The following is a 22,552-nucleotide window of genomic DNA, read 5'->3' as shown; positions in this document are numbered from 1 at the left end:
ATGCATATTCTGTTACGAAACTTGAAGAGTACCCGAGGCATGCAGCAGGGGGTCAAATGGGACACAGAGGCATGGTCTCTGTCTCATGACAAGCCTCTGCTGTGTCCCCCCACCGCAGTGCTATAGCCCCCCGAAATTAGCAACATTATTTGTCACTATCTCGGAGGTAAACATGGGAGAGAGGGATTCCCTGCTCAAAACACCCACTAGGGGGAGTTCCTGCAGGGTTTCCAGAGCTGCCATTGGGCAGCTCTCCCTCCCTGGACGTGCCCCTTGCCGCTCCCCCGCCTCTCTGCACGCTGTGAATGAGAGACAATCTCTCCTTCCAGCGTCGTGACCCAGAGGTCACGAAAGGGAAAGTGGGCCAGTGCGGCCCACAGGAGCGGCGGTTTTGGCCGCTACCTGATCCGCTTAGCCCCCGGGGTCAGGTAGCCTATTTTTTATTATTATTATTATTATTATTTTATGAGCCCACCTCAGGCTCTCCTTAACCTCTTCAGGACCCTGGGCATACCAGGCCATTGTTTACAATATAGGCCACTGCAGCTTTAATGTCTAGCTGCAGGGCCACACAACGCAGCACACAAGTGATTCCCCCCTCCCCTTTTCTCCCCACCAATAGAGCGCTCTCTGTTGGTGGAGTCAGATTGCTCCCCAGATTTTTTTTTTTTTGTAAATATTTGATTTGTGTTTTAAGTAAATTTGCCTATTTTTTCCCCTTATTATTATTGTTTCCCCCCCCCCCCCCCCCCCTTCCCTCTGCCAGCCTATCAGCGTGATCGGCTGTCATAGGCTTCAGCCTTGTCTGCTTCCCAGGAGGACAGTCGTGTCACACGGCTGTCCCCAGTACAGCGCTGCTGTAGATCGCAGAGATCCACAACGTAAATAGATGGTGGTTTCGCCATCTAACAATAGCCGCTGGAAGACTGATGACGGAGTGGAGTGCGCATCGGCACGCCTTGATCTCCTGCAAATCCCCGCCCCAGGACTTTATGCCAATTGGCGTTAGATGGTCCTGGGGCTACTTCCGCGGTCACGCCCTTTGGAGTGACGCGGTCATAAGAGGGTTAAAGCAGAACTGAAAGGTCTTAAAAAAAAAATAAGAGTTTCACTTACCTGGGGCTTCTGCCGACCTGTGCCCACGCCGTGACATACCTATCCTCCGTTCTCACGCCGCAGCTCACTTTTCTTCTGGTAGTGGAAGCTGACTTCTAAGTTGACCTCCACTGTGCCCTGGCCACGCGTATCCTCAGACGCGTTCCCGTGGCCAGGACCGTCCTGCTCATGCGCCGTAGGAGCATATCTCTACTACGCCTGCACAGTACGCTCCTGGCGACAGACGCATGAACGAGGATGTATGCGGCCAGGGCTGCGCAGTGCACTCTAACTGCTTGAAGTGGAAGTGAGCCGCGGCGTGGGAACGAAAGATCGGTATGTCACAGCGAGGGCACAGGTCGGCTGCAGGGGGCTGGCAGGAGCCCCAGGTAAGTGAAACTCTTATTTTTTTTTTAAGACCTTTCAGTTCCGCTTTAGAGTGATTCCATGCTGAAGCTCAATGTACAAAATGAGATACTTGCCAAGAGAAGGAAGCCTCAGGATCATGTTGAGGCTATCCTCTGTATTCTAATGTCCCCCATCGTTGAGCCTGGTCCCCCAAAAAATTAGGAACAAGTCATGGTGACATACTAAACTATAGCAGATTTGAAACAACTGAATGCTCCCGACTGACAATGTTCAGCAGCATGATTGAGACACTACTGCAGCCACAGATCAGCAGGGCAGCCTGGCAACTGATATTGCTTAAAAGGAAATAAAAATGGCATCGTCCATATCCCTCTCAGTTCAGGTGTCCTTTAAATTTGTATGAAAATAATTTGTAAATGTGTAATAAATAAACAAGTCCTTTTTGGAACACAAGCGTGGCATAAACTGAGAACTGGCTGTCCTGGTCACAAAAATAAACCAAAAAATAATCACTTTGGTTACAAAAATACAAGTTCTCAGCCTTGGCTCAGCACCAGCATGTTGGAGTGGAGTGTGAGCTTTTGTCCTACATGCTTGGTCCTTGGCGCATATGAAATTAACTCTTTCTCATGAGTTTTCTCCTATAAGAAAATTTTTTATCTTCTCCCTAACTTCTTAGCACTTTGCAATTGAGAAGTACCAAAAAGTAATTGAAAAAGTTCAATCGAAAATATTTTGAGTACTTTCTTGCTTGCTCTTGGTTTGAAAAGCACTTTGACACGCTTAAAAATATTGCTTAGGAGAAATCTCAAGAGAAAAAGTTAAAGGGGCACTATAGGAAAAAAATTAAAACCTAATATATGTGCAAACAAATAAGAGGTACAAATTTTCCAGAGTAAAATGAGCCATAAATTACTTTTCTCCTATGTTGCTGTCCCTTACAGTAGGTAGTAGAAATCTGACAGAAGCACCAGGTTTTGGACTAGTCCATCTCTTCATAGGGGATTCTCAGCAAGGCTTTTATTCTTTATAAAGATATTCCCTTAAAAGGATTTAAACAATGATGCTGGCCAGCTTCCCTGCTACCTACACAGTTTTTTGTCAGTTGGATGGAGCAACTGCCATTCACTAAGTGCTTTTGAAAATAAATAAATCCCTGAGAATCCCCAATGAAGAGATGGACTAGTCCAAAACCTGTCAGTTCTGTCAGATTTCTACTACCTACTGTAAGTGACAGCAACACAGGAGAAAAGTAATTTATGACTGGAAAAAAACATAATTTTATATGTTTGCACATATTTTACATTTTACAATTTTTCGCCATAGTGCCCCTTTAACTGCATATGGGCCCTTATGTCATTCATCCAGATAAAGATCACAGTCTGCAGTTTGCATGTTTTTAATGCAATGACCCCCTGTTAACATTTCTCTGAACTTTTCTTCTGGGAGATGTATTCACACCTTATCTATAAAATCGACCCCAGCAAGGAAAAAAACCTCAAAATTAAGTCTGACATTACTCCTTTACCTACTTGGTATTTTTCAATTGTTAGTTTCTGACAATGTATTCTGTAAACAAAAGAAATAATTATCTCCTAAGAGAAAACACAGGAGAAACGTTAAATGAATAGGGGTCTAGTATTTCCACTCTAATGGGATAATTTTAGAGAACATTGTCCATCTTTACAATTAAAAATAAATCATTTTCCCATTTGTTCTTCTGTGCTGCATGGGAGTATGAAGACCAAAACAAAGTACTGGTGGTAAGTTTTTCTCCGATATGACTCTGGTAAAGTTAAGGCTCATACACACATCAGACTATAGTCTTTGGAAAATGAAAGATCACAGACCAATTTTACCCCCTTCATGTAGTATGAGAGCCATACCTTCACAGTCTTTTCTATGGAGCTGAACTCCCCATCAGAAAAAAAATCTTTGCAAGATGCTGCACACACAGATGCTGTACAGACACAAAAGATCAGTATCTGCAAAATATCTGTTCCTGCCAAAGATCCGTTCCTGCAAATTGCATTCATAGTCTATGAGATCTGCAGATCATCATACACACCTTGTTTAACTGACATTCATCTGCAGATCAGATCCACCAGGATGGATTTTCAGATCTGCGGATGATTGCTTGATCTGCAGATGAATGTCATTTAAATCATGTGTGTATGATGATCTGCAGATCTCATAGACTATCATTGCAATTTGCAGGAACGGATCTTTGGCAGGAACAGATCTTTTGCAGATACTGATCTTTTGTGTCTGTACAGCATCTGTGTGTGCAGCATCTTGCAAAGATTTTATCTGATGGGGAGTTCAGCTCCATAGAAAAGACTGTGTAGGTATGGCTCTCATACTACATGAAGGGTGGTAAGATAGGACTGTGATCTTTCTTTTTCCAAAGACTATAGTCTGATGTGTGTATGTGGCCTTTAGGGTGTGTATAGGGGTCCCCTGGCATCCCTGACAAGGTCTATAGAGGCACCGTAGTGACATGTAGCAGAATATAGTAAATTATTCAGGATATATATAAAATCCTAATTTTGTATGTAAATGTAATTAGGAAACAATTTTGTGTCATTTTTGCATAATTTCATGCCATCTTTAGCAGTCAAAAGCAAAGCTCCCATACATACAATTGTCAAAATTGCTATGTATGCTAAAGGGAATAGTGGCAACAAGGCAGAAATAGAATTTTTCAAAAATAACTTGTAGTTTTTGAGAAAGTTGATTTTAAAAATGCAGTGGAAAAGTGTTTTTTTTTTTAATTCAGAAAAATAAGTTTAAAAAAAAACATTTTTCCTTTGCATTTTCAAAATTGATTATCTCAAAAACTCAAAAGATCTTTTTTAAAAACATTTTTGGTTTGTACCCACTATTTCCTTTTAACATACAGTATGTTGGTGCTATATAAATACATAAATAAATAAATTAGGCAAAGTTGTTCGTGTATGAAGGTCAGAACTGTATGTAGCACCAACTAGTGGAGAATGTAGGTATAACACTTGAGTTGTGAAGCTGGGGGTAAGAAAATAACAATAATTACTAAGAGATATGACCAGCTAAAATGATCAATGGTATGATCAGCCAAAGCTATGTGTAAAGGTTTAGCTATTTAGCAACAACATTGTTATATTGCGAATACTATATGCAATGTTCTACTTCGTTGTTTATTTGTATTTTTCACCTAATGTTTGATATTAAAGAGAACCCGAGGTGGGTTTTAAGAATGGTATTAGTATGCAGAACCCCCCCGCGATCTACTGTCCCTCAGAAAAAAAACCGCCGTGTAGCGACATGCACCTTGTCGCTAGCAAGCTGTTTACCTTTGTGCTGCCTGTCACCGCCACCCCCTTTATATCCGTAAGCTGATTGGAGGGAAGGGACGCAGTTGGGGAGCGGCGCTATAGAGGAGGCTGGGGATCGGCGGTGACAGGCAGCAGAAAGGTAAACAGCCTGCTAGCGACAAGGTGCATTTTTTTTCCTGGGGGACAGCAGAGCGGGGTGGGGGGATGGGAAGCGCATAGTATAGTAAGAGGCTGGTGACAGTATGCATAACCAGCCTCTGTGTCCTAATAGCATTCTTAAAACCCACCTCGGGTTCTAAGGATATTCAACCGGTACAATATAACGCATATGTTGCAATTATCTTCTAACAAGTATCAATAAAAATCAATTGAAAAAAAGAATAACTGAATATTTTTAGGGCAATTCTGGTTGAGGAAGTTGTACTGTCTTCTGACACCTGGCCTCTTTATAGGTTGCAGGAGGAAACGCTGGACATCAGCCCCCGTCTGTTCGAATGTTCTAATAAAACGGGCACCTTCGTAGCCTCTGAAATCACAGAGTACAACCAGGACGATTTGGATGAATATGACATTTTCCTGCTGGATGCCTGGGATCAGGTGAGAGGAAAATGACAACAGGCTTGAAATGTGGGGGCTGCCATTAGTGACCCACTTCTGAAATATGCTAGTTACCTGGCTTGCTGTACTTTTGATCTCCTGGCAGTAATACTTACTAAATCTGCTTACCTGGAACGCCTTGTAGATTGCAGACTCAGTGCCAGCATGCACTGCCAGCCAGCAGCTTCTAAAACTAGTTTAGAAGAATTGTGTAAAATTTGTTAAAATGAAAGTCCATTAACACGTAATTTAAATAATCACAGACTTTAAATGAATAGTACTTCTATAATTAACCCAATATTGATTGCACCTAAATACCAGATTGATAATCCAAGAGCTCTATCAAGTGGTAAAGAACAATATTGCACACGGCCCTGATTTTCAATTCTTAATAATCTGTAATCCAAGCACTCCATCTAGTGGTAGAAAAACATACTGCGTACAATCCTAATTTTACATTTCTATTATCTGATGTCCAATAGCATTACCTGGTGGCAGAATAAAATACATAATAATAATATTGTAGGACATGAGACTATGACAATGGTAGAGATTAGATTGTGAGCTCCTCTGAGGACAGTCAGTGGCATGACTATGTACTCTGTAAAGTGCTGCAGAAGAGGTCAGTGCTATATACATACATAATAATAATATGGTAGGACATTAGGCTATGACTATGGTAGGATTAGATTGTGAGCTCCTCTGAGGACAGTCAGTGACATGACTATGTACTCTGTAAAGTGCTGCAGAAGAGGTCAGTGCTATATACATACATAATAATAATATGGTAGGACATTAGGCTATGACTATGGTAGGGATTAGATTGTGAGCTCCTCTGAGGACAGTCAGTGACATGACTATGTACTCTGTAAAGTGCTGCAGAAGAGGTCAGTGCTATATACATACATAATAATAATATGGTAGGACATTAGGCTATGACTATGGTAGGATTAGATTGTGAGCTCCTCTGAGGACAGTCAGTGACATGACTATGTACTCTGTAAAGTGCTGCAGAAGAGGTCAGTGCTATATACATACATAATAATAATATGGTAGGACATTAGGCTATGACTATGGTAGGATTAGATTGTGAGCTCCTCTGAGGACAGTCAGTGACATGACTATGTACTCTGTAAAGTGCTGCAGAAGAGGTCAGTGCTATATACATACATAATAATAATATGGTAGGACATTAGGCTATGACTATGGTAGGGATTAGATTGTGAGCTCCTCTGAGGACAGTCAGTGACATGACTATGTACTTTGTAAAGTGCTGCAGAAGATGTCAGTGCTATATAAATACATAAGAATATAGAAACTGACCTCTCCAGTATATTATAATGTGTAAAAGTTGTAAGGAAATTCTGTCCATAGGATGGACGTGGCATCCAGACATCTGCCATTTTCAGCAGGAGGTCAGTATGCAATGTGTGCTGAATGACAGATTGGCACTAGGGATGATCAATACTTCGGAGTTTATGCAAATTTATGTACATTTTTAATGCAAATATATGCAGCTTGAACATGAACCATTCAAGCCCTACTCAGGTTTAAATCGATTAGTCCAATCGCAAGCTGCATATATTTGCATTAAAAAATTACATACATTTGTATAAAGTATTTGCATATTATCGATGATAACTAATTAGCACCATGGTTGGATCTGGGGGTGGGGTTGCCTCATAACATAAGTAACATGTGCTGCTGATGTCTGTATTCTCAGGTCTTCCTGTGGATCGGGAAAGGTGCCAACGAGACAGAGAAGGCAGAATCTGCTGTATTAGCCCAGGACTACCTGAGGACTCATCCTGGCGGGCGGGACCTCAACACCGCCATCGTCATTGTGAAGCAAGGATTCGAGCCCCCCACATTCACCGGCTGGTTCCACGCCTGGGATCCATTCAAGTGGGAGGTACGTGACGCCACGCAGGGAAACGTAAAAGACGTAGCCGCAGAACACAGATCGGTGCACATTTTTAGCTCCGCCCATTATGCATTTCACACCTTACAAAAGTTTTGATTTGCCCTTTAGTGAATATGTCTAGCCGGCACCCCATACTGTAAACATTACAGCAGATATACATTCATCACTTACACTGTAAAGGATAATCTGCACGCCCACGCCCTGCAACGTGAAGTATAACCAGCGTGCCAAAATGTTGTTTTATTTTTAATGCGTATCGCTGGGCACAAGTGTAAAAATATCTTCTAATAGCTTAATAATCAAAGTGCTCAGGTGTTGCCATTTTTTTTGTATTAAATGAGTTTTCTGCAGCTAAAAATGACGTCTTGAAAATCTGATCTCATGACCAGAAACAGGTAGTTTCGGGTTTTGTGGGTGTGGCTATTGCTGCTTGGATTGCCTCATCCCCAATGTTAAGACTGCAAGGGGCAGGGCACAGGCTGAAACTCCCTAAGACTATGCATCCTGTAGCTCAGACAAGTCTGTGGAGTAAGAAGTGGCTGGGTTACTGACCAGATACGTTACAAATTATTTGACAACAGCTAATCCAGATGCTTCTATCTGTATGCAGGCAAGTGCAGGAGTTGGAAAACATTTTAGCCTGGTGGTGTGCTTTAATAGATTCTTTGTCTCCCACCATGCATCTGTTAAAGGAGAACTGTAGTGAGAGGTATATGGAGGCTGCCATATTTATTTCCTTTTAAGCAATACCAGTTGCCTGGAAGCCCTCCTGGTCTATTTGGCTGAAGAAGTGTCTGAATCACACCAGAAACAAGCATGCAGCTAATCTTGTCAGATCTGCCAAAATTGCCAAACACCTGATCTGCTGTATGCTTGTCCAGGGCCTATGGCTGAAAGTATTAGAGGCAGAGGATTAGCAGAATAGCCAGGCAACTGGTATTGCTTAAATGGAAACCAATATGGCAGCCTCCATATACCTTTCACTACAGTTCTCCTTTAAGAAAACTTCCTGTAGGCATGAGCTAGATACATATGACCAAAACGATCTCTCATGATTGCTTTAGCTGACAGTTTACCCACAATCAGAGATACAGATGTGCTGCTGAGTAAGGATACAGTAGTTAATGAGATGTAAATAATTTCAAGATCATTCAGGATCATGCACATTTTGTATGCAAATCTATGCATCTTGAAACAGACCAATTGAATGCTACCTTGGATTAGATTGGACAGTTTTCAAGCTGCATAAACGTGTATGAACTTAGAATTATTTGCATTTCACTTACCATCCCCACTGCTGGGTCCCTAAGCAGCCTATCCTGTCTCACAGGGAAAATGGGGGGGGGAATTTAACAGAGTAACCACAACAGTGGTCACATGCAGAATTTTAAATTTAGCGGGTGGCTAAGAAGACGGCAATGTCGGGACAACTGTACACAGGCGACAGCCTTAGATCAGTGCTGTCCAACTTCATGGGCAGAAGGCGTGTCTAGCACCAGATTTTTCGGCTGGAGGGGGCCGAGCATCAATGTTACAGCTTCAGGGGGAAGAGCCAAGCACAAAGAAAGGGTGGGCTTGCCAGAGTAGGGGAACCAACACAAAAAATTGTGCGGGCAAGAAAGTGTGGCCCAAAGGGGCACATCCGGCCGTGGGCCGCCACTGCGCTGCACCGCCGCGTGCAGAAATGCGATACCGCTGTGCAGCTGTCAGACAGTGTAGCCTATACACTTCTGATGTTCTTGCAGGTCACACACGATACGGGTTGTTGAAATACGCATGGCAAGGCACATAGTGTGAACGAGGCCTTAGGGTACAATTTAGGGCTTCCCCACCTTGTGCTCAGACCTAGACTGCTACTCTTACCCCCTGATGGCCATCGTAACCCCGCCCCCAGATATCTCTTTGTGTCTGCTACTCTTACCCCCCCCCCCCCCCCTGATGGCCATCGTAGCCCCGCGGGTTTCTTTGTGTCTGATACTCTTACCACCGATGGCTGCCAAAGACCCGCCCCCTAGGTTTCTTTGTGTGCCTGCTACTCTTACCCCCTGATGGCTATCATAGCCCTGCCCCCTGGGTTTCTCCATGTGTCTGCTACTCTTACCCCCTGATGGCTGTCGTAACCTCGCCCCCTGGGTTTGTGTGTCTGCTACTCTTACCCCTTGATGGCCGTCTTAGCCCCGCCCCCTGGGTTTCTTTGTGTGTCTGCTACTCTTACCCCGATGGCTGCTGTAGCCCGTGTGTGTACCGCAGAGGAAGACTCACATCTGCTCTTTGCTGTTTACAGAACACAAAGTCTTACGAGGAACTGAAATCAGAACTGGGAGATGAAGATATCATTAATGATCTCGCCAATGTAAGTGTTCTACAGAGAAATCTGCTCCAGAAATATGAATTGTGAAAGTCAGTCCAAGTGACATATTTTTTTTATGATTGCATTTAATAGAAATTGTGCATTTTAAATTATTTGTCAAAAACATTTTTAGGTCTGCAATATAAAAAGGAGTTTGAAACTACAACCTGTCGGCAATGAGCAGCTCTGCGCTGCCAACAGCCTCCTGCTACCTCGCCCCGCCCCCTTCCTGCAGTGTGTGGCAGAGCCGGGACAAGGTCCTCCAGCACCCAAGGCTGAAACACCAGAGTGCGCCCCTTCATCCCTCCCACCCAGCCGTATTAGACTAAGAGGCGCCCCAGGGCCCCCAACACCTTAATCTCTAGATATCTGGCTTGCAGTCACTGCCATGTACCCCCTTTTCTTATTTGCTTCAAACACAATAGGGAATGATTGCTGAGTGAGTGTGCCCCTCCTACAGTGCGCCCTGAGGCTGGAGCCTCTCTCGCCTCTGCCCAGCCCTGGTGTGTGGGCTCACCTATGCTGCCACAGCCACGCCCCCCTAGTGACCAACAGCCAATGGATAGGCCATCAGACACTAGGGAGGTGTGGCTGGAGTGGGGAATGTAGTCAGACCCATCTTACCATAATTTATAACTCAATTTCCATGAAATTCAATTTTCAAAAATTTGCATGAAGTCGACCTTCAACTGCTTTACTTCCCACAACATATCCCTTCTCCCATCCCTTGTGGTCCAACAATTGTTCAAGTTTCTGCACGTATTTTTTTTTCTACACTACCTTCCCCATTCCACCTTTTGACTACTATATTAACAAATGTGGCAGTGGCATAATTACAATTCATGGGCCCCGCAGCAAAACGTTGATGGGGCCCCCAATATTCCCTTACCGGCCCTTGGTGCCCTTTACAGACTTGGGGTCCATCTCACAAGTGTCCTAAAACTAAGTGTGGCCATAATGATCTTCACACCCGCAACAGCTGAAGCCACACAAACACCTGATGTGAAGTATAGTCCCCTGTATCAGAGGAAGGTAAGGTCAGTAGAAAGCGCCTCCATGGCTCTGGGCCTTCCTGATATCGCAGGGGCTGCTCACTTCTAGTTACGCCCCTGAATGCTGTTTTTACCTCTAAAGCCTGGTACATACCTTTAATTCTGATTGGCCAAATTTACCACCTCCATATAGTCCAATTCGGGAGGTGGACCAAAGACCTAAAAAACAAGACGGGACAAATTGGTAATACCAAGAGCTGACAGTGATGAATGTTGGACACAATGATGGTATAAAATAAGTAAGTGGGGTGTACTCAAACCACGGTTGTTGGAAGACAACCACTCTGTATGTTGGTGAGTTAATCCGCATTTCCCCTAAAGTAAGACATCCCCTGAGAATAAGCAGGAATTCCTAGCATGCTTGAATTATAAGACATCCCCCGAATGTAAGCCCTACCTGGCAGCAGCCCACATAACTAAAGCAAGTCACACTCAATACAAAGCCTGGATCCAGGAGAGTATAATGTGAGTTCTACGGTCCTGTATGTGTGTGTCAGGCAATTTGTGTTTTTGTTGGGAGGCAGCCCTCCTGATCAGTCCCGATAAGCATCAGCAACACTTCACCTTTTCCCAGGACACACAGCTTATCCTATCACAGCTCTGGGGAGCCTGACAGAGTTCTCTGCCTGCAAGAAATAGACTTATCCACATGATCAGCAGAATCCATTTCTTGTGAGAGCCAATATCTGCAAACCACAAGCTCTGTGTCAGCATGGCATGCAGCATATACATTTTGTATAAGTAAACTACCAGTGTTTCCCCCAAAATAAGACATCCTCTGAAAATAAGCCCTAGCACATTTTTGGGGGTAAAAATTAATATGACAGTGTCTTATTTTCAGGGAAACACGGTGTTAGTCAGTCTCCATTCAGGACTCCAGCGGTCCTCCAGGTGCTGGTCTTTCTCCAGGAACAATGGTATATTGGGGGGTGGGGGTATTGGGGGGGGGGGGCACACGCCAATGTGTCCACCTATCAGACATCTGTAATACAACTTTGTGAGAACGTATTGGCCCAAAAATCATAAAAGTTCTCAAAGACTGTTTAAAATGGGATAGTAAGTTTTCACCTACATTCCAAGGTCATCTGTTTTTACAACTTTTACCATTTTTGGGATCTTCCGTTCTTAGTTTGTTATTAGCAGTTCACTTAAAAATGTGTAACCTTCAGTTATGAATTTATGTGAATTGAAATAGTGCTACCCAAAGTTAATATTTTAATTCCTTGTGGATGTTTGAGAGCCAGACCACCCTAATGGTTTTTATAGCATCCCACTCCCATAAAACCTCATGCTATAACAGTTGAGGTTTCCAGATTATTTAGTCAACCGAGAAACCAGCACATTCAAAATGGTTCCAATCACAGACAACCATTTGGAAACTTGAACGCTCAGAGAACACAATCTCGTTTCACTGGCCCTTGTCAAGTTTATACGGTAATACTTGTGTCCCTTTTAGGAGTTTGCTGGTACACAGCTGGAATCATTCACTGCTCAGACCAACTTGGGATCTTTCGTTTCCAAGTCATATCCAGCGGAGCTTCTGGTAAACAAGACCCCAGATGAGCTGCCCCCAGGTGTGGACCCCACCAAGAAAGAGGTAAGATGGCAGGCCCACAATCATGGGGCACTACGGCAAAAAAATAGGCTACTGGGATAACCCTGAAAGCATGTACTAAATATAATGAGCATGAGATAATAAGCAGGTTTTTTTTGTCTGCTTCAAAGGTTAGAGAGAAAATGCAGAGATCCTGCCCATCACATTTCAAGCCATGCGACGTGTCCTCCTTCCTCTGCTAACTCAGGCTGTGCTGTTACACTATTTCTCCTTGCTGACGCTGTGTGGGACATTCAGGCTGTTTAGCTAGTGCTGGGGAAGATCATAGCACTGGGAGCAGACAGAGCCAAGCCCTGTGTAAACCTAGTAATGTATCTTTATTTAGGATCTTCTCCAGCTCCTGAGCAGCCTCAGCTTTCATTCTAATACCCTGTAAAGATTCAGCAGGGAGACCGGTTACAGTGCACCAGAGGGGGAGGACATGCAGGATCTATGTATATGCTGCCTAAAACCTTTCACGCAGACATTTTAAAAAAAAAAAATGCTTAAAGAGACACTGAAGCGAAAAAAAAAAAAATATGATATAATGAATTGGTTGTGTACTATGAATAATTACTAGAAGATTAGCAGCAAAGAAAATATTCTCATACTTTTATTTTCAGGTATATAGCAGGCATGGGCTTCCGAATTCCGCGGAAGCTAAAATTCTGAAATTCCACCAGAATTGGGGTTTCCGCATGGTTCCGCGGAATTCGGAAATTGCAATTCGGAATTCCGGCAAAATCGGAATCGGAATGAATTGACCAATCAGGAGATGCGGAATGAGTTGACCAATCATAATCAGCGGAAAGTTACCGCGCTAAAATAACTGTTTCAACATTTTTTTAATCCAAATTTACAAAATACAAATCAACTTTATTAACAATAGACTGTTATCAACAGTATTGATGATCATCTTAAATTTCAGATACAAAAACGATATTTCAAATGAGCGATTGAGTAATTCCTCCTAAATTTACGGAAATCCGTTTAAAAATTACGGAAATCCGTTTAAAAACACGGAAAGTGCACGTGGCGGAATACTGCGGAATGTAGCGGAATTCCACCGAAATGTAGTGGAAGCGGAATTTTGTTATGGTGGTATGCAGAATTACAGCGGAATCGGAAATTGGCTCTTCCGACCATGCCTGGTATATAGTGTTTTTTCTAACATTGCATCATTCTCTAATATGTGCAGATTACACAACACTCAGCATTCAAAATGAGTCTTTCAGAGCAGTCTGTGAAGTAATGAACTCTCCTCTGGCAGAGAAAAAGTAAACAGTTCAATTACAGTTGAGATAATAAAAGTCAGATAACAGCCCTCTCCATGACTAACTTAGTCGAGACCTTAATAGCTTTTTTGCATAGAGATAACAACTGGAGTTTCCCAACTCTTCCTGTACTGGAAACAATTAGACTGATGTATCTGATCTTAATGTTTTATTTCTTAGCTCTACTAGACATACAAATCATATCATAATTTTTTTTTCGCTTCAGTGTCTCTTTAAAGACTACCTGAACTGAAAATTAAAAGTCAAAATAAACATACACAAGACATACTTACCTCTCCTGTAGTCTATTCATCAATCTCTTTCTCCTCTTCTGGGACCCATTTGTCCACTGTGATTAGGGGAATTCTCTGTCCTCCATTTTGAAAATGGCCATTACCCCATAACAGCTTCCTGGTCAGCACACTGTTAAACTGTAACATCGCCCACTTGAGCCATAGGGAAACATGGACACTGCCTGGCACATCAGTTGTCCTTTCAGCTATGGTATAACTGACAGCAACTGATTTATTTCAGTTCTGACAAAATGTTGTCAGAACTGGAAGGGATCATTGTCAGAAGAAAATGGTGAGCTTCTGAGAGGAACTGATGGCAAGGTAACTATGTAATGTTCATTTGAAGTTACAGCGGTTCCCATGGTAACGGCGATGCATATCGCCGCTACAGGAAGCCGCTGTACCGCTTCCTGCTCATCACAGCAGCCGCCGAGCGCGCTGCTGTAATAGGAGATGCCACTGAGGAGAGCGGCTACGGGGGAATCTAATCGGACAAGCGGCCGCCCGCTCATGATAAGGTAACAGGAGCGGCGGCCACGGAGGGGGGAGGGGCACTACCTACCCATACTAGGAAGCTATACTGGGCACTATACTACCTATACTGGACAAGCAAGAAGTTTTAAATCAGGATTATACCATTTATTGGCCAACTATAAATGAATAAGAATAAACAAGCTTTCGGCCTTGCAGCCTTCGTCAGGTTTACGTCCTGTTAGTTTGCAAGCTGGGGGTACAGACAGCTTATATACATGCAACATCAAAAGGGAAAACAGATATTTTTTTCAAGCATAAATACGTCATTAAGATGCCTTAATTCAAACAGACCATCTAAATGGGGTAAGATAAGGATCCTTGTTTACTCCATTGCTCACAGACCTGGTATTAGGATTGACCCAGAGGTATCGTAAATTCTTAGTTCACAAGTTCAGCTAGAGTGGCCGAGACAGTTTAAATATCATCAATCTCATACCAATATAGAAAGTTGTTGTCCTTATTCAAACCCTTCTGCACAGCTTTGAACCAATTAATAAATTTTGTTTCTGCTATTAATCGATCATTTGACGTTTTGAAGCCGCCCTTCAGGGCAGTGACACGAAGATCATCCATGCTGTGTCCGTTGGACCGAAAGTGTGTAGCAACTGGGAGTCCAGATTTGGTATCATTAATAGTGTGCCTGTGTCCATTCATACGTTTGCGCAGAGTTTGTCCAGTTTCTCCCACGTACATAACATTGGGGCATTTAGCACACATGATCAGATATAACAGATTGGTGGACCCACAGGAAAATTTACCTTGTACTCTGTACTCCTGTTGTGAACCTGGTATCGTTACCCTGTCAGTGGAGTAAATGTGTCTGCAGGTCCCACATATTTTTTGTCGGCAGGGTGATGTTCCCTTTTGTTGAGGCCTATTCAAAGAGCTCCTGACAATCATCTGTTTTAGATTGTGTGGTTGCCGATATGACAAGAGTGGAGGTTTAGGGAATATCGTTCTCAGTCTGTGATCCTTGTGTAAAATGGGATGAAGTTCCTTAGCAATCCTCCTTAAGATTTCCAGGTGTGGGTTGTAGGTGACAACCAAAGGGACACGTTCCTCTTTCTGGTTTTGCTTATATTTCAGGAGTTCAGTCCTGGGGATGTTGCTGGCTTTCCTGATTTGGGCCACAGCCATGGGAGGACTGTAACCTTGTTTAATGAAAGTGTTCTTAAGGTGATCCAGGTGCTTGTCTCTGTCCATTCTGTCAGAACAAATCCGGTTGTACCTTATTGCTTGGCTGTAAATTATAGAGTTCTTAATGTGCTTGGGATGAAAACTGTCATATCTTAGGGATGTGGGACGGTCTGTAGGTTTGCGATACACAGAGGTTTGTATGTTGTTACCCCTGATGTACATGGTGGTGTCTAGAAAGTTAATCTCTGTGTGAGAGTAGGTAAGTTTCAATTTGATTGTAGGATGGAAGACATTGAAGTTCCTGTGGAACTGGAGAAGATCATCCTCACTTGCGGACCAGATGATTAAAATATCATCAATGAAGCGGAAGTAGGCCAAGGGTTTTATGCCACATGCATTGAGGTATTCCTCTTCAATTTTGGCCATGAATAGATTTGCATACTGTGGAGCGAATCGCGAACCCATTGCCACGCCCATCTGCTGTAAATAGAGGTCCTGTCCAAAAGTGAAATAATTGTGAGAATGAATTTGATCAGTCCAGTAATAGGCTTTACAGGTATGCCCTGACCCTGAAGATATTTACGGCAGGCCGCAATACCATCATCATGGGGAATGTTCGTGTACAGGGACTCCACGTCCATCGTGGCCAGTATGGTTCCCTCAGGTACTGGGCCGATGGCTGTCAGTTTGTTCAGGAGGTGGGTGGTATCCTGTAAGTAGCTGGGTCTTTTACAGACAAGAGGTTTCAAGATGTTTTCCAGCCACCCTGAGATGTTCTCTGTAAGAGTTCCGCTCCCTGAGATTATGGGCCTGCCTGGGTTTCCCTCTTTGTGGATCTTGGGAAGCATGTAAAAGCAGGCTGTTCTAGGCTCTTCAGGGACAAGGGTCCTTACATGTTGTCTGATGTTTGCAGGCAATCTGTTAACCATCCTATTAAGTGCCATCCTGTAGCGTTTTGTGGGGTCCCCCTGTAATTTGGCATAGTGAGCGGTGTTTGATAATTGTCTTTGTGCCTCCTGGATATAGTCACTGGTGTTCATTATGACTATGGCACCACCTTTATCCGCTGGTTTAATAATAATGTCCTTATTCTCCTTAAGGGATCTGATGGCCTGTCGCTCCTGTGGTGTTACGTTCTGGGCCAGTGTCTTTCTTTTACTCAGGATCCTGTCAGATTCTGCGTCTGAATTTGTTGATGTATTTATCCAGGGCCGGGTTTTTTCCTTCTTTGCGGGTCCATCTTTCTTTTTTTTTTCTTTTTAGATCTGGTGTGTTTTGGTCCATTATCCATTGTATCACAGGCTTCCTTATCATGGTAGTGTTCCTTGAGTCGCAGCTTTCTGAAAAATTCCTCCATATCTCCACAGAGTGCAATCCTGTCTATGGGTCTCGCAGGGCAGAATGACAGGCCTTTGGAGAGTACTGACATTTCAGCTTCAGTAGCCTGATAAGAGGAAAGATTCATTACACCTGTGGGTTGCTCTTTTTCTGCTGCTTGTGCATCCAGGCGTCCACTCTTAATTCTAAGTCTCTGAAGTTTTTTCTTTTTGTTGTTAATTAGGAATCTCTGTAGTTTCCCATAGAAGGTTTGTAGTTTATACCATGTATATCCAGTGGGGTCATCATTCAGAGACAGTTTCAGGCTCTGTATCTCATCCTTTGTAATTCTCTTACGGAGCTCTTTGAATAGGCCTCAACAAAAGGGAACATCACCCTGCCGACAAAAAATATGTGGGACCTGCAGACACATTTACTCCACTGACAGGGTAACGATACCAGGTTCACAACAGGAGTAAAGAGTACAAGGTAAATTTTCCTGTGGGTCCACCAATCTGGTATATCTGATCATGTGTGCTAAATGCCCCAATGTTATGTACGTGGGAGAAACTGGACAAACTCTGCGCAAACGTATGAATGGACACAGGCACACTATTAATGATACCAAATCTGGACTCCCAGTTGCTACACACTTTCGGTCCAACGGACACAGCATGGATGATCTTCGTGTCACTGCCCTGAAGGGCGGCTTCAAAACGTCAAATGACCGATTAATAGCAGAAACAACATTTATAAATTGGTTCAAAGCTGTGCAGAAGGGTATGAATAAGGACAACAACTTTCTATATTGGTATGAGATTGATGATATATGAACTGTCTCAGCCACTCTAGCTGAACTTGTGAACTAAGAATTTACGATACCTCTGGGTCAATCCTAATACCAGGTCTGTGAGCAATGGAGTAAACAAGGATCCTTATCTTACCCCATTTAGATGGTCTGTTTGAATTAAGGCATCTTAATGACGTATTTATGCTTGAAAAAAATATCTGTTTTCCCTTTTGATGTTGCATGTATATAAGCTGTCTGTACCCCCAGCTTGCAAACTAACAGGACGTAAACCTGACGAAGGCTGCAAGGCCGAAAGCTTGTTTATTCTTATTCATTTAAAGTTAGCCAATAAATGGTATCATCCTGATTTAAAATTTCTTGCTTTTACTGATGGCTAACACGGTACAATACCCTACTGCTACTACTATACTGGACACTACCTATCCATAGTGGGACTATACTAGCTATACTGGGGCACTATACTAGCTATACTGGTGCAACTATGCTAGCTATGCAGCCGCACCCCAGCCCCCCTATCCCCCCTCCCCCCCATAACCCGCTGTGCACGACACTGTCCACTAGGTCGCGCAAACACGCCCCCCCCCCCCGTTCCCCGGAGAAAAATTTGGTAAGACAGTGGTCCCCGGGCCGGAAACCACTGATCTACAGTTAGCCAAACATAATGCAAAGTGGGGACACCACTTGATGGCCAAATTTAATGGCTCAGAGGGCCAGATTTGGCCCACAGGCCGGAGTTTGACATGTATGATCTAGGCCGAAGCACGTGGATTATAGCGCAGGAGATTTGTGCGCAGCTGGCGCCATCATAGGCCATAATAGAAATTACGGCTATAGCAGCGCACAGCGAGTAACTTCAGTGCTGCCAGGAGATGGAGCTGAAGTTACTTGTAACACTAATTCAGTCGCCAGCAATAGCTGGAAGCCGAATTACATAATTCCCCACCATCCACGTGGACTTGAAGGGGGAATAGTGATAAACGCCGTATATCGGCTATATACTGCACCCAAGCCTCCTGGCGGTGATTTCTCTCGTATATGTCCCAGGCCGCCTGCATCCTCAGTTGAGCGAGCTGGTAAATCCAGTAGATGCACAGTTCCCGCCTCCAGCTCCAGCGGGTGGCACTGTTGTGGCACTGTTGTGGCCCTCAGCACGGAGATAAGTGGAAATAGACGATCTCCTTCAAGTTCGCTCTACTACGCAGGTGCAGGAGACTTGCGCCTGCGCAGTAGAGTGGACCGACAGTGATTGGCTATTTCCACTTATCTCCGTGTGGAGAGCCTATACTGCGCCTGCGCTGGAGCTGGGAAGGTAAATATTTACATCCCCGCTGTTCGGAGGGGCACAGCGAGACCGCTGTGGGACACAGGAGGACGGGGGAAGCCTCGATAGGATCCAGAGGCTTCTCCCTCCGAGGTGAGTACCCTCCCAAGGGGATTTTTTTTAGTTACAGTTTAAGAGCTCACTCAAAACCAAACTAAGGCCATTTTCCTTCAACCTCTTGCCAAATTGTGCTCCTTACTAAATGTAACCTAAAACCACTGCCACTAGCAATACATATTGTATACGAATCCGCGTTACCTCCCTATTTCTTTAGATTTTAAGTTCGCAAGGGCATTGCTCTCTAACTCCTTGTGTCTTGGAATTTGTTACTGACACTGAAGCGAGAAAAAAATAAAAATGATATAATGAATTTATTGTGCAGTACGGATTATTAATTGAAAATAAAAATGAAATATTTTCTTTGCTGCTTATGTTCTTTTAGATACTTTTTTTATAACATTGCATCATTCTCTAATATTTTAAATTTACATACTACACTCAGCATTCTAAATGATTTCACAGAGCGGGCTAATCATCTTTTGAACTTTCCTTGGCAGAAAAAAAACAAAATACAGTGACAGACACTTGAGATAACAAGCTTCAGAAGACAGTGCTCTCTGCAACTTTGAAAGTCATGGAGCTCAGATAGGCTCTTTTGCATAGATAACAACTGGAGTTTAACTCTTCCTGTACTGGAAATATTAGACTCATATCTCTGCTGCTTATGTTTCATTTCTTAGCTGTACTACACATACAAATCATATAAGTTTATTTTCACTTCAGCTTCCGTTTACAAAATTTTAACATTTGTCGCTGTAACTACTGTCTACCAATTCTATACCAGTTTCTATTTTTTTATATACCATTGCATTATTTACCCCATATTTGTTGCTTATTCTGTATAGCACAACAGAATCTGTCGGTGCTTTGTAAATCCATAATTCACAGCAGAGGTGGCCTTCTGAGAACCACGTAGCATGGCAGTATGAAGTAGTGGCAGTTTGTCTAATACTCACCTCTTTGTTGCAGCAATATCTCTCCAACGAGGACTTTGTCAACATACTGGGGATGTCTCCAGGAGAGTTCCAGGGGTTACCAGAGTGGAAAAAACAAAACCTCAAGAAGGCCAGCGGACTGTTCTGATCAACCTGTACAGTTCTGTATCTGCTATTCTAACTTTTATGTCACCTGCTGCCCATCGGAGGAACGATCTCTGCACAGGAGGCGGCCCTTCACGCCAGGGGGAGATTGCCAACTGGGATGTCAGGGGGTTTTTATGGAATAAAAATGGTATTATTCTAAAGATGTCTGCTTTCAATTAAGATAATTAATTGGCTTAAAGCGGACTTGAACTCCTCCACAAGAGAGAAAGCGCAGAGAAATCCATCCTGTGTGCGTTTATAGAGAACAGCCTCTAATTCTCCCTCATCTGCAAGTAATGAGCCAGTGTAATATGAGCCGTCAACTGTCTGCCGAGTTGAAACCCAATATGTAAATGCGGGAGGTTAACCCTTTCTGTGCTCCCAGTATACCAAGCAGTAACCACACTGCAGCATCTCAGAGGGAGCTCTATAAGCTGTAACAAGGAAATGTTTTTCTTTAAAGGTTATTCTGCTGTTGCTCATCTTTTAGAGCAAAGCGTAAGTACTGAGTTCAGGTCTGCTTTAAGTGGTAATATATACTACATTTATACACAAATATACTGATAGAAAATAAGCTACTGCGGTATGTTGGTCACTGCTTGTATAATGTCTTGAGCCCTCCCTACACCATTAGGCCAGTTTCAGACAGAAGGCTGAATTGCGCATTTGTGGAGCAGTTAGTGTACCCCAGCCGGGGTACAAAATCACATACTTACCTAAGAAGAGGGAAGCCTCTTGATCCTATAGAAGCTTCTCATGGCATCCTGCAAGCACGACTGCAGCCTTGAGGTGAAGGAGGGTCCCGGGTAGTGGTGGAGGCAGTATTCTTAGGCAAGTATGTGATTTTTTTACATGGGCTTGGGTTTGCTTTAAAGTGTACCCGAGCCAAAGCTAGGGTATAAAATCAGATACTTACCTTTAGGCCTTGTTCGTCTCGCATGTCCGTCCGCATTGGGCTGCTTTCGAGGAGTCTTTTTTCCCCCCAGATTCCCGGCGCTTGGGTGGGCAATTCATTTTTGTGCTTAGCTGTTTTCTAAGCGTTTTTTTTCTGAGCGGTTGTGTAATTCACTCCCTGATGCAAGTCAGGAAGTGATCTCTTTGACCCGGAAAAGAATATATACATTGTATATATTCTTGAACGCGAACGCAATCAGCACACAAAGAGATTCTGTGAGCGTTTTGCGTTTCTCCTATACTTTCCATGAATGCAGAATCGCCTCAAAAATGGTGCACATTACTGAACAGACAGCGCAGCACCTGCGCCGATATGAACCTTCTCATAGACATTAATTGCACGAGCGTTTGGTGGGAGATTTTAAAAATCACCAACGTGTAAACAAAAAAAAAAGAGGCCTGCAGTGTGAACAAGTCCTGAGAGGGAGATGCCTCAGGATCCTATTGAGGCTTCCCTCCCTGCTCTGATGTCCCCTGTCATTAAGCGCAGACCCCCAAAAGATTTGTGACCAGGCAATGTTGCTAATCACATTAGGGCCACACAGCTCCTCTTCCAGTATCGTGGCTGCGTAATAGCCGACTGAGCCCGCCCACGCACGAGCAGCATCATGGCTGCTCAATAGCTGACTGAGCCCGCCCACGCACGAGCAGCATCATGGCTGCTCAATAGCCGACTGAGCCCGCCCACGCACGAGCAGCATCATGGCTGCTCAATAGCCGACTGAGCCCGCCCACGCACGAGCAGCATCATGGCTGCTCAATAGCCGACTGAGCCCGCCCACGCACGAGCAGCATCATGGCTGCTCAATAGCCGACTGAGCCCGCCCACGCACGAGCAGCATCATGGCTGCTCAATAGCCGACTGAGCCCGCCCACGCACGAGCAGCATCATGGCTGCTCAATAGCCGACTGAGCCCGCCCACGCGCGAGCAGCATCGTGGCTGCTCAATAGCCGACTGAGCCCGCCCACGCGCGAGCAGCATCGTGGCTGCTCAATAGCCGACTGAGCCCGCCCACGCGCGAGCAGCATCATGGCTGCTCAATATCCGACTGAGCCCGCCCACGCACGAGCAGCATCATGGCTGCTCAATAGCCGACTGAGCCCGCCCACGCATGGGCAAGTAGGCCAGAGCTACAGGCTCACGCAGCCTTGATTTAGGGAGAAGAGCTGCGCAGGCCCGAGGTAGAGGGCGGGCCACAACTTGCAACATCTGTGAACACAGTACAGAGAATGCACTGCAGGAGATTCTTTTTATAAAGTAAATAGGAGTAGGAGATAAAGGTGTCTAATTAGAAGAAAAAACTATGTATTCCAGTGCATCATGTATCAGAGCCTCATTGTGAGTTACTCCACTCTGTTGTTTAATGGTGCAGATTTCATGCAGCCTGAAACGGAACCAAATTCACTTCCTGCTGAGAAGGACTGGTTTAATTTGCAGTTGCACACACTTTGCATAAAATCAAATGTATTTGC

The 22,552-nt window shown here is 44.0% G+C and overlaps 1 protein-coding gene across 9 annotated transcripts in view; it reads left to right on the top strand.

Moving 5' to 3' along the window:
• The window catches only part of VIL1 (villin 1), a 139,808-nt gene extending 119,523 nt beyond the window's left edge, over nucleotides 1-20,285 (top strand). For all 9 annotated transcript variants that reach the window (XM_068246052.1, XM_068246053.1, XM_068246055.1 and 6 more), the window contains 5 exons: nucleotides 5,231-5,375; nucleotides 7,099-7,287; nucleotides 9,584-9,652; nucleotides 12,158-12,298; nucleotides 20,012-20,285. In XM_068246052.1, coding sequence (XP_068102153.1) covers nucleotides 5,231-5,375; nucleotides 7,099-7,287; nucleotides 9,584-9,652; nucleotides 12,158-12,298; nucleotides 20,012-20,125 — 658 coding nt within the window. In that variant the 3' untranslated portion in view covers nucleotides 20,126-20,285. The remainder of the gene's footprint in view (nucleotides 1-5,230; nucleotides 5,376-7,098; nucleotides 7,288-9,583; nucleotides 9,653-12,157; nucleotides 12,299-20,011) is intronic.
• Nucleotides 20,286-22,552: the final 2,267 nt, after the last annotated feature.

The sequence above is a fragment of the Hyperolius riggenbachi genome, chromosome 7 (assembly GCF_040937935.1).
Source record: "Hyperolius riggenbachi isolate aHypRig1 chromosome 7, aHypRig1.pri, whole genome shotgun sequence".
Lineage (NCBI taxonomy): Eukaryota > Metazoa > Chordata > Amphibia > Anura > Hyperoliidae > Hyperolius > Hyperolius riggenbachi.
This window is presented reverse-complemented; position numbering and strand designations above follow the sequence as displayed.